Source organism: Apus apus, chromosome 1 (assembly GCF_020740795.1).
Source record: "Apus apus isolate bApuApu2 chromosome 1, bApuApu2.pri.cur, whole genome shotgun sequence".
Taxonomy (NCBI): Eukaryota; Metazoa; Chordata; class Aves; order Apodiformes; family Apodidae; genus Apus; species Apus apus.
In genome coordinates this window covers 27,668,009-27,681,081 of record NC_067282.1, presented here as the reverse complement: position 1 = coordinate 27,681,081, position 13,073 = coordinate 27,668,009, and the positions used below count along the sequence as shown (strand labels likewise).

General features: G+C 39.6%; 1 protein-coding gene across 2 annotated transcripts in view; it reads left to right on the top strand.

Moving 5' to 3' along the window:
* The window catches only part of WDFY2 (WD repeat and FYVE domain containing 2), a 65,647-nt gene that overhangs the window by 30,591 nt on the left and 21,983 nt on the right, over nucleotides 1-13,073 (top strand). Inside the window, exons 1-3 of one of the 2 annotated variants that reach the window (XM_051622689.1) lie at nucleotides 129-210; nucleotides 3,602-3,669; nucleotides 8,160-8,233. In XM_051622689.1, coding sequence (XP_051478649.1) covers nucleotides 3,663-3,669; nucleotides 8,160-8,233 — 81 coding nt within the window. In that variant the 5' untranslated portion in view covers nucleotides 129-210; nucleotides 3,602-3,662. Of the gene's footprint in view, nucleotides 1-128; nucleotides 211-3,601; nucleotides 3,670-8,159; nucleotides 8,234-13,073 lie in introns of those variants that run through there. The other variant, XM_051622688.1, reaches the window with a different exon arrangement.

The window sequence follows — 13,073 nt, the reverse complement described above, 5'->3', positions numbered from 1 at the left end:
TGCATGGCAAAATTATTTCTATGTAGCCTGTCTCATTTAAAAAATACATCATCTCTGTTATGAAAATACTAGAAGAATATCCATTGATTTGACAGGTTCTAAAAATCTTTCCAAGTCAATTCACTGGCAGCAAAATGAAGGGACAACTCATTTCCATGGTGACACTGACTGAATCACTTCAGAGAAGTTGAAGAATGAATCCTGACCTGGGTGGGTGCTGTGTTTAAGTCCTGTAACTATGCAACCAGCAAGTACTCTTCATGCTATAGATCCATTAAAAAAGCTTGTTTTCATTCATGCTTGTTTTCTATCCTTCACATTCTTTAGAAGCTTCAGAAGCTCTGGGTTTCGTGTCTAGTGGGTAGTGATGTGTTAAGAAGTACATAAAAATACGCAGAACTGCAACTGAAAAAGAGACAGTCTCTTCCAAGAACATTGGCTTCTTCCAAGTTCAGTTGCTAGCACAGATTTTTAGCCAGAATCTACTTTGAGAAAACATTACCCAGAAAATTTTAATGAACTGTGATCAGTTTTTCTTCTTTCAATAAAATGCCTTATCTAATCCAGTGGTTTTAAGAGAAGAAAATAATGAGCCATCATTTTCTGATGTAAGGAAGAATTTTAATGCTTTTATACCAGCTTATACATAGATATTGGAATTCCATTACAATGCTTAACATAACTTTAAAATACTTGTTTTAAAGATATACATAGTAATTGCCCTTAATTTTAAAATAAATTGTGTACAAGATCTTTTGTTTTCCTTTATTTAAAATGATTTACTGTGGAGGTAAGTATTTCTGTAATGAGCTACATGAACTGACTTGCTGGTTATGTTCCCTTTCACATACCTTTTATTCTTAAAATGCTTTGGTTTTCATTTTGCATGAATTAGCCATTGAATGAAAATATATTTGACTGCATAATGAAATGAGCGTACTGTGTGCCAGCAGAAGAGGCCTACACTAGTAAAAGTAGTTTGACTCTTAACTAGGAACCTCCACCAGTTTTTTGGGTTTTGTTTTGTTGTGTTGTTTTTTTTTTTTAACTTAGGCAGAAAACATTTGTTTCAATATCATTCAGCTAACAGTCTTTTCTTTGACAGAACTGTAAAAATAATTAGTAAATCTGTAGTGGGTACAGCTTAAAAAAACAACAGCAAAAACAATCCAAAGCATCTTGATTATTGCCATTTTTATAAATAAAATTTATATCTATTTCCTCTAGCTTTTAAAAACTGTTTTCCTGTACATAGACCTATTTTTTAACAAGCTAAATAATTTGTACTATGTTGTACAGGATTTGTTGTTTTCCAGAACCCTAAAGTGGAGAGGAGAGGCAATCTTGTCAAAGCCTGGGAGTTTTGAAATTGTTAGCACTGAATATATGGTTTGGGATGCTCAAGCAAGACAAGTCTCTCACAGGATATTGGTGCACCTCCTCAGGGCTATTTCACATTGAGTTATTTCAGCTCCCTGTTATTTATCTCATTAGTTTTTTGTGCACACTCATTCATTCCCACAATAACTTCACTTGTTGAGGATAAACACATGAGTAAGAGCTCACTTGTTTGGGAAACAGAGTGGCTGATCTGCTTCCAGAATTTGGATGCTGTCCCAAACCTGGTGTACTGCCCCATGGCTGTGGGTGTCTTCCTAGGCGTGGATGCTGATGTCTGGATGCAGAGTGCTGCTCTGACAAGAGCTTTAGCTATCTGCACTGAGAAATGAGAAAAGGATTTGACAATCTAGCTATCAACACTCCAATAGCATTGTTGTCACCTAATAAATTGTCCCTGAAAAAGTATGGGTGGTTTTGCTTCAGATCTGCTGAAGAGCTACTGATCTGTTTGTTGCAAGGAAGCCATTAGACCTGGGAAGTAATTATACCAGTTTTATGTATTTTGAGTAATTTATGAGAACTTCCTAACCATGGAACTTGCTGACCCAGAGCAATGTTAGTTTTTAGAGCCACAGGCTGTGCCAAAATGTACACCTGAGACATTTATAAAATGATGCATTTTGTGTAGTGCCCAAATACACAGGTCTCTGAATTATTTGCTGAAAAATTAGTTTGGATGTCGGTCTGGAGGAGCAGAAACATGATTTTTGGATATATGTAATCCAGGAACATACAGTGGTGCAGGCCTTAGCTTGGAGTTTTATGATAGATAAGTAGTTCTTGATTTGCTTTACTATAATGCATGGCATCTCTTTTAAGACTTGATTTGTGTATGTAATGTCTTAGATCAAATTATATTATGTTATAATATCAGTGTATTGTTCTTTTACTGGCTAAAAAGGGCTTTAATCTGCTTTCCTATGACAATGAGGTAACAGTAGGAATGAACCTGTAATCTTCTCTGTAAGCTGTATTTCCACAGGTTTCATGAGATGAAAACCCCATTCTTTCTTGGTTCTATTTTCCTTAATACTATCAAGTGCAAGTTGATTTGCTATAGGAAAATGAGGCCTGTGATTAACAATAGGTTTTTTAGATCCTTCTTGTAGGGGCAGTTGGGCTAGATGATCTTTCAGGGTCCTCTCCAACCCCTAAGATTCTGTGATTCTGTATCTGCTGTTGGGTACCGACTTTGGTAGAAATGAGCAAACAGTTGTAAGTGACGGGTTAAATCTATTGTGCTACTTTAACACAATGCTGTCCTGGATATCTAAGTTTTCAAGAGCAGGTTGATAATTTGGTGTAAATCAGTAATGTGTGGACTACAGCATTATATGGAGAGTGTGCTAGTTAGAATTTGAGATGATAAGGGTTTGAGAAACAGTAAGCCAGGTAGCAGTTGGCTGTAATTGAAGTGGCGGTGGGATATGCAGGAAGATTACTGGTTGCTGCTTTAACTGGTGACACTCTTACTGGGCATGTTTTGATGAAGTTAGCTGATGAACTAAAGTTAAGATAGAGCCTTAATTAAAGGCTTTAGACACTGGACCAAAACAAATGGATAATACTGAGGACTGAAATAATAAATACTGAATGACCCAGATGGTACATCAGTCCAGCTCAGGAAAAAAATGACAAGCATCTCACATGTGTGAAGGGCAGGAATTGAGTGACAGGGAACTGCCTGGCATGACTCTGAGAAAGCAAAAGTAATCCTGAGGTACATTGGGAAGGTCTTCTAGCAGAGAGGAAACCACTGATGCGCTTGTAGAGAGGCCTGTAGCACTGCGTAGATCTAGATGCCTCTGTTTTAGGACTGATGGGGTAGAAGACTGCCAAGCTGCCTGCCACCTTTATTGTCCCAAATCCTCATGATGTTGGGAGAACAGTCGTGTTCAAATCCTTGGTAAAGGCAAAGAACAAGAAGACATAGCAGTTTCTGAATACTGTTGTGATGTATTCAGTCAAGATGAGCACTACATGGAACCAAGGAATGGGCTGCCCTTATCACCTTACAGAGGTTAATCTGAGGTTGATGTATAAGGCTGCTGTAGGAGTTTGCATGTTTTTATATTTTCCCTCTGAGCAAAATAATTTCATTTTGAAGGTGGTCTTGTGCATTCCTTGTCACCGCTTTGTTTTTATTCATTGTTACCTTTTCATTCTTCCTCATGTGTGTGTTGTGTTTTTTCTTTTGTAGAACAGTTCGTGTCTGGCTGAAGAGAGACAGTGGGCAGTACTGGCCCAGCATATACCATGCAATGCCATGTAAGTATAAGGAGATACTATCTACTGTGCATTTGGAAAATGGCATTTCTTGTTTTGAGGAAGCTTCATGTTTATTACCATTTGCAAGCTTACTACTCTGTATAAAATATTACTCTTGAACAATCCTCTTGGTTTCTGCTATGCTTTACCAAGTTGCACGCTAATGGTTCTGAGAGGTATCAGGGATTAGAGCAGCAAAAGGACACAGATATGCTAGCAAGGGATGAGCATTTAATCCAAACATAGTTTTAAAAACGTGGGAGCTCAAAATGAGTCTTGCATTCTGCCACTAATGGAGTCCATAAATCATTGTAAGTTTCAAGTATAAATCACTCTGCCCTTCCTACTGCATGTGCTCAGTCCATTAGAGTGCAACTGTAAATGGTCTTATTTGATAAGAACTTAATATCCTGTGGCAGTTAATATAATAGAGAGGATACTAGACAGGGAAGGCAGCTCTTCCAGTGAAGAAACAGAATAATTTTACCCCTGCAGTTAAAAGTGGAAAGCCAAGTCTCCCTGCTGCATCTCTTCAGTATGATCTGCTCTATGTCTCCTCTCTCACAGACAGTGTTCATGCTTTAAAAGAAGCTGCAGATCAATGTCCATTTTTCCAAGAGGCAGCTGAAGAAATCACAGCCCTGGTTGTTTGTCATAACCCCTGTGGCAGAGTGCAGCAGGGATATGCTGATGCTCCTCAAACAGCTTCAGATGTGTTGGGTTATCCTGTCTTTGGAAAGCTTATGGACCTGACCTTAAATCCACAGACTGGGAAACGTTTATCGAGTCCCATCAAGGAGTTCTTACTGTATGGAGAAATAATTATTTTAAGCCAAGATAGCTAGATTTGGAAGAGACATATGATCCTTGTTACATAAAATACTTGATAGATGTAAGTTTAAGTACCATGTCATCATCTTGAAACCCTAGAGTGGCCATGGTGTTTGACTACCCGCTCTAAGAAAACATTCATTCAGTGTAGAAGAGAAACTCTGTTCTTCCTTTGGTGATAGACTAGCTCATAAGAATACATCAAGCCTCAAAGGTACTTTCTGCTCAGAAGTTTGCACAAAAAGGTATTGGAAACCAACCAATCATATGACATTCTGTGAATCACAAGCAGCCACCCAAATTCCTAAAAGTTTGGCTTTCTACAGTCAAACTGTTACAAAATAGCTATTTTAGCAGTTTGGCAATGATACTTCTCCTTTTCCATGTAATGTTTTTGCATACATTTGCATTTTAAAATCTTCTTAGGTCCTCTGCTGGACTTAGCAAGGTTGTGTTATTGCCAGTAATAACAGCTTTGATGGAGTAGATCCAGATTCACTCAAAGGGGACTATTTTAAAGCTTCTTCATAAATTTGAGCACCTGACACTGCTACTTCACTTACAAGGCTGGTGAACTTTTGAGTCATGAGATATTAAAATTATGCTGTGTTATTCACCAATTTCAAGAAGATTCAGGTATAATTAATACCTGGAGCAATTACTTGATCAACCATGACTTTAGGCTTGGAATTTGTAGGAAGGGCTCAGAGTCAGCCTCTGTACAAGTCTGCACTTGACTGGAAATGGTAATTCTGTCTGTTTCCATGTGGATCACCTTTTTGATGGCCCTCTGCTTTAGGTTCATAATGTTTTTTGTTGTCTAGAGAATGATGGCTGCCCAGAAGTTCTCTGTATAAAAGCACAGTAGGCACAATGGTGGCTTTGTGCTGCATAGCAAGTGGTGGTCCCACCTGTAGATACACCTTTAGCCTGACTTGTTACAGTGGTATATGACCCACAACTTTTTATGAGTTGGCATCTGATAGCCTTCATAACTGTGTGCCTTGGTGACTCTGGGAGATGAGGAGTTGGGCCGAGTCAGTCATGTGCTTTGGTCAAGCTCTGCACCCAAACCTCTCACAGACATGGGAAAGAGTAAAGGATTTATTATAGTGAGGATCAGTGGAGTACCCAGACTTTGCAGCAGAAAAAACACTGTTTTATGGTGGTTTTCACAGTGAAGATTTTGATTTGAACAGAAGAGGAAAAAACCTGCAAATTAAAACATGCTCCTTTGGCCTTAAACTACACCACACTTAGACACTTCAAAGGGGGGTCCCTGAAACTGCAGGTACAAAGTTTGTATTCTCTTCTGTCAGCCTCTAATACACGTGACACACTGTCGAGAGCATGAAGTGTGTAATTTGGCTTCTCCTCCATAATTCAATTTCCATAGGCTAAAATCAGTGGTTATCTGCCCTGTATTTAAGATAAAGAAATCCAAGTCATAGCTAGGTACTGAAGTAGATGGCCTCCAGAGTGCAGTTAGTTTTCCTGGCTATTCTTTTAAAAGGATGCTAAACAGTTCAGAATCTCAAGAGTTTGGCTTGGGGATTTTTGGGTTTTTTTGGGGGGAGGGTTTTTGTTGTAGTTGTTTTGTTTGTTGGTGTTTTTTTTTTTCTTTTTTCTTCCTCTCTTAATGAGCCTAAGTGCTGATGTATCCAAATGTCATCTTATTTTCACTAAAGCATACGCTGCTGGAGTCTTTTTACAACAGGCATCACTTTACATTAGTGTAGCCAGCGTGGACGTAATTTTAGTGCTGACAATGATTTTTCCAAGAGCACACATTACTGAAGAATTCCCTTAGGCAAAAATTATAGCAAAATAAGTAGCTTTACACTGCTATGACTGTGTATGTAGACTATGATGCTTTTTAGACTGCTAATACTGCAATTTAGAAGTGACTTTTTGTAATAAGCCTGTGTCAAGCAATTGTTTGCACCTTTTGTGTCTGAAGTGTTTCAGGCTACTTGGGAAAAGCATACTTCAAATAGCTGCTTTACCTGAGAAAATTTTACTGTGAGTTGTTTGTTGCCTCTGGGGTTGCTACTAGCTCTTTCAGTGTGTGCAGTGTCTTAGCACTTGAAAGCTGATATGTGTAATATGCCTGTTCTGTCACTGAGTGTGCCTTTAAAGGGTTTTGATGTTTATTCTGCTTAGAATTGTTGGGTTTTGTTGTTTGTTTTTCCCCCCCTGTATATTTTTCCTACAACTGTCCCATTATGCTACAGCCCTAGAAGCTTCAGTATTATAATAACACACCACTATCCCAAGGCATGATTCGAGTTTGCTTTTTCTGAGGGAGCAATTTTTTCACTGTTAGTAGCCCCGATTTTAAGTGTTTCCCTTCTGGCAGTTTCCTTCAAATGAAGCCTTGTCTTTGATTTAATTCAGCCAACCCTTCCAGTAAATAAATAAATCAAGGTGCCCATGTGGATGTAGATCTGATAGGCATTCTGCCTGTGGCTGGTTGTCCTTTATGAAGTGTTTCAAGGGAGAGTCAATGCTAAAGGTAGAACAAGTTTTGTTAAACAGTCAACCTAAGTTCTCCTTTCCTCATGTACCTTTGCTGCCAAATAAACTGTCAAGGAAGATTTGCTGAGCTATGGACTGTTTAATCCTAGGTGGTGACACATTCCACAAATTGAGAATATACCAGATACACAGTACTGCAAAAGAGAGGATTCCAAGCTTGTTAGTAACAAAAACACTGAGCAATCACAACAGAGAGTAGAAACCAAGAGATGGGGGAAAGCAGAAGTAAAAGCACACCTGACTGTAGTCTATTTTTATTACAAGAATGTGGTTTAAAAAACACCCTTATCACTATTGAAGGAGCAAGAATGCCTGTCCCTAGCTGGAGTTAGCAAATGCTGCTGAAAAATTGTTCCTGAAGGTTTCTGTTAGGACAGCAAGACTCCCAGCTGTGTGCTGCTGTGTTGAGCAGTAAATACAATCCCTGTCTTCTGAACAAAACTTCTTTTACTCAGTTAAACCAAACACGACTTTGGAGTTCTTGCAAGAAAATTCTGGTTTTACTCCTGACGTGAACCCTGCCAAATCCTCGAGGGTGTGCAGTATGACTGACTTATGTGCAACTGAAGAGTCAATTCTGATGTTTAATAGAGTAATATTGTTATAATGAAACAACGGCTACTTTTTGTTACAGTATTTTATTTTGGCCCTAGTATGTGATACTGTCATAGTACCCTCTGTGGTGAGACTAGAATGGGGGACAGTTGAACTCGGAGTCCTTAATCTTAGTTGGTATGTTGATTTCTACAGGTTAACTTTCCTACTGCAGCTATAAAATGCAAGCTTCTGACACAATACAGTACTTTATTGTCAGTAAAGTTCAGACAAATGTAAAAAACTAAGTGATACAGCAAAGTAACCTCTCATTTATACTGAAACATCAGGTGCCTCTTAGATCAAAACACCACCACTGCTCCTGTATGACATGCCTGTTTTCAGATAACAGTAAGAAAAAAATGAAGGAGCTGGAGCAAGAAATAGCTGTTGTTCCATGTCTATTGGAAGGGGCAAAATGCTGAACTCCATCATAAAGCATGTTAGCTACTTTTAGGCTTTCCAGAACTTCAAGAAAATGAGACTCACAGTTTTGTTAACTTCATCAACATGTTCATTTTTTTCAGCTCCATGTTCATGCATGTCTTTTAACCCGGAAACCAGAAGGCTGTCCATAGGTCTAGACAATGGTACAATCTCAGTAAGTACATCCAAAGATTTCTAGTTGAAATGCTTCCCTTTTGAGAAATATGTGTGTGATGTTGTGGCGAGGATATTTTTGCTAGAGTTTGAGAGAGAGACTTTTTGCTCTTAGTGGAACTGAAGCTGTAAGTGTAGAAAATGGCATATTATTACAAATTTCATTCCAACTGCCAAGAAGACATTGAGTGGGGTTTACGCTATTTATTAGGCAACTAAACAGTCTTAATTTGCATATATCTTTAAAAAATAACAATGCAGAAAAACAGCTGTTGTTTTATTAAATCTAAGTGACTTGTTAATCATACCATACCAAAGTTTTCTGCAAGCAACAATTAAGAGGAGGGAAAAAAAAAATCTTCTGAGAGGCAGAAGGTAGATTTCTGTTCCATATCTTGCTGCTTTTCCAAACTTCAGGATTCAGAGTTTTTCCTCTCGATTTGTTCAGAGGACTTGCTCCTAACTGACAGTTCTGTTGCTGTAAGATTGGAGTCATTAACATCTAAGACAGATCTGGGTGTGTGGAAAGGAAGCAGGGTATTAAAACAAGAGTCCGTCTTTTAGATCTGGGACAGAGGGTAGCAGTTGACCTTATTCACTGGATTTTTCTTGTGGGATGATGAGTAAAGAGTTGTATCACTTTGTGAGAAGGTCATGGGCCAGAGAGGTATTTTTCACCTATGCCTCATAAACAGACTGATCTTCCAGTTTAAGTTCACTTCACAATCATTTCAGATTTTTGCTGCTACTGTAAGCCCTTAAGGACCTTGTAACTGAATTAGTGTTTGTAGGTTGACATAAGGGCAGCTGTCTGCACTAAAGCTAAGATGGTGTTTGAGAAAGGCTGTGTGACCCTTTTAGCTGTTTCCTGTGAGCTGTATCAAGGATGTGAAGGTTTTGACCTATGAAACTATTAATGGCTAGTAGCTGAGATTTTTTTTCATGCCCATGGATTTCTCCTTTTGTATCTAGAAGATGGAACAGCTGCCCCAGTATTTCCTGAACCTCTGAAATTCCCTCCTTCCCACTCTCTGAAATAGCTGTAATTTCCCAGTCCTACTAGACAGCTTTGTTTTCACCAAGCCTTTGAGGAATGTGAAGACAGCTGTAAAGAAAGTATTTAAATACTTCCATACAAAATGGAAGAGATGTGTCTTTTGTCCTCCGGGCATTCTACCTTGAAGAGGCAGAGGTTGCTTTGAGTCTGAATGGAGTAAAATATTTTCCGTTCTGAAGCTAAAGAAGGTAAATTATATATGCAGGTGGTAAACTAACATGTGACTTTGGATACTTACATGTGTATTTTGCCATGTATAAGACAGATTGTATTTGTTGCTGAGCAGGGCTATTTTTAATTTCTTTTTTCCCCCCAAGTCTTCTGGATACAAATACATAAGAGAGGGGGAAGAGCTTGTCTGTGTTGCTTGATTTAGTCCCCTGTAGCTGCAGGCTACTGTGTGTTAGAGGATTGTGCAGTAGAGGCACCCACAAACTTCCACAAGTGATGAAATATTTCCCTCTGTAGAAACCTCAGGCTTGTAAGAGAAGCCACAACTGTAATGTGCTACAAGAAGTGGTGTAGAAGAGCCAGGGTATCCCTGTATTCAAGTCCCAGCAATATTGGGGTGTCAGAGAAAATCCCTGGCTATTTGGAAGGGGGTTACAAACCACTCTCTGGATTTTCCTTCCTGGGCACAGCTATGATGATCTGTTGAGCACAGGAGCGTACAAGCAGGGCACACTGACCACAAAATAAGAGAACTTTCTGAAACAAGGTGACCTTGGTCGCCTTACTTTTAACTGTTGCCATGAAATGCAACATACAGGCAATTTACTGGAGCAGCTTGAAATATTTGAGACTTAGCCAGTTGTTCCATGTTAGCACTTCTGGTGAAGCCCAGCACCCTTGTGTATGCTGGGTACAGGGCCAAAAAAATGCTGAAATAATTCTGCATCTTCACTTTGGCTGTTTAGAAGGAAAGGACTCCTGGCAAGGACTATAAGCTACTATAATATTCATGAGAATGCCACATAATATCAAATTATTTTGTTGTTGTTGTTGCAGTGCAAGGAAAGTACTGTTTCTACTGGGAGATGCAAATAGGAATAAGAAAGTAGAATTACATTTTTTCTTCTAACTCAATTTTTTTGTAAGTCTGGCACCTCACAAATGTGTGTGGTGCATCTTGAGAAAGATTGTTCTTACTGCTGTTGTCAAAGAAAGGTGTTCCAGCAAAGCCTCCATGAGGCGAGCTTGGATAGCCAACTTCCCTTGTGAAACAGGGTGACATTTTTTACTTCTACAAAGGCAAAGAGATTGTTTTCAATCTTTTGTAATTTCTTAACATGAAGGTTGCACAAAACATGTGCAGCACAGTAGACTGTTCCCTTGAGCAAAAGATTGTCTAACATCTTGCTTGAAGATCAGTGGCACCTAAAGTAAAAAAAAAAAAGTTCCTACAACATTTATTAATTTATTTTGCAATTTGCTATCCTTTTTTGAGAAGAAATGACATTTCTGTTACTTTATGTCTTAGGTACTGCATAAGATCCCTTTTGGAAGCCAAAAGACCCTATCATGGTCATAAATTCCTTGCTCTGAACTGGAGAAAAGCGTGCTTTAAATGGTGCAAGTTTCTCAAGATACCACAATAAGAAACAGAGGAAAGGTCTGTTACTTGAAATAGACAGGAGACTTCCACAACCAAAATGAGAGTCCTCACCTAATTTCATCCATCTGAAAGTTAGCTTCCTAGAAAAACTTAATCATTAGGTTCTGCAGCCAGCAGAGGAGAGGTCATTTACCTTAGGATGTACAAGTTATTTACCCTAGAAACTGTTTTAGAATTACATAAATCTCTCTCCCTAGTCTTGAAGAGTTTTAAATGAGGGATATAACTTTTAGGTAGCTGAAGCTGAATTAAATTGATCTTTTTTGCTGACTATGCTTGTGTCTAGAGCATGGCCACAAGGACAACAAGGCACCAGAAAAAAAACCCTTCAGAATTCTTCCTCAGGGATGGTACTTATTAAGATAGATCTTCCACATCTTATTAAGATAGATCTTCCACATAATTTGATCTTGCAGGGGTGTAAATATTTGGCCACAAACAGCACTTTCAATACCTGAGACTGAGTCAGGTTCTACCTGCTGATGTGTATCCTTTATCTCTGTTGCTTTGGGAAGTTCACTATTTCTTCTTTCAAGAGAACTACATGACAGTTGTGTCCTCTCCCAGGTTTTGTACTTTATAAGTGAAAACACTGTAATAATTTCATGGAGCTTTCTTTGCAACAGACATAGATGTAGGATCTGACAGTTGATTTAAGAGTCTTCATTCTTTTCCATTTTTGAAGTGAATTTGTTGTTCTCTGAGATGTGGTGAGACTGCTGTTGGTCACTTGTGTTAACAGGATAAAGTCAAGGATTTCAGGAGATCTGTAGTGTGCTTTCAAAATGGCATAATCTGTCAGAGTACTAACTGTACTAACTGAGAAACATGATCTTCCTCTATGACATGACGACCCGACTATTGGACAAGAGAAAGGCTGTGTCTTGTCTGTCTGGACCTCCAAAAGTATTTGACATAGTTCTCCATAGAATTCTCATTAAAACCTGGCTACTCATGGCCTGGATGAGCACACGATCTGTTGGATCAAGCACTGGCTGGACAGTTGGGCCCAAAGAATAGTGGTCAATGGAGTCAAATCCAGCTGGTGGCCAGTCACAAGTGGTGTTCCTCAGGGCTCAGTGTTGGGACCATTTCTGTTTAACATCTTCATTGATGATCTTGATAAGGACATAGAGTGTATCATCAATAAGTTTGCAGATGACGCCAAGCTAGGCAGGAGTGTTGATCTGCATGAGGACAGGGAGGCTCTACAGAGAGACTTGGATAGATTAGACTGTTGGGCTAACGTTAATGGTCTGGGCTTCAACAAGGTCAAGTGCCGGGTCCTGCTCTTGGGCCACAACAACCCCAGGCAACGCTCCAGGCTTGGGGAGGTGTGGCTGGAAAGTGTCTGGCAGAAAAGGGCCTGGGGGTTCTAATTCTAGTGGCTGAATGTGAGCCAGCAGTGTGCCCGTGTGACCAAGAAAGCCAATGGCATCCTGGCTTGTATTAGAAGTAGTGTGACCAGCAGAAGTAGAGAGGTGATTGTCCCCCTGTCCTCAGCACTGGTGAGGCCACACCTGGAGTATTGTGTCCAGTTTTGGGCACCTCAATTCAAGAGAGATATCGAGGTGCTGGAGCGAGTGCAGAGGAGGGCAACAAAGCTGGTGAAGGGCCTAGGGAAGCAATCTTATGAAGAATGCTTAAAGGAGCTGGAAATGTTTAGTTTGAGGAAGAGGAGGCTGAGGGGAGACCTCATCAGTCTCTACAACTACCTGAAAGGACATTGTAGAGAGATTGGTGCTGGTCTCTTTTCGCAGGTAATCAGTGACAGAACAAGAGGGAATGGCTTCAAGCTGCAACAGGGCAGGTTTAGACTGGACATTAGGAAAAAAAATTTCACAGAAAGAGTGGTTAGACACTGGAATAGGCTGCCCAGGGAGGTTGAGTCCCCATCCCTGGATGTGTTTAAGGGTCGTTTGGATGTGGTGTTGGTGGATACGGTTTAGGGGAGAACTTTGTAGAGTAAGGATGATTGTTGGACTCGGTGATCCCAAGGGTCATTTCCAACCTGAATGGTTCTATGATTCTATGTAAATTGCCTGAGGTGGAAACTTGGTTTCAGATGGGTAACACATAAGGTATAAGGATTATTAACTCTTAGAAATAGATTAAATTGCCTAAGTAGAGGTCTCTAGTGCTGTTTTGGGATACATCACTAGGCATCCA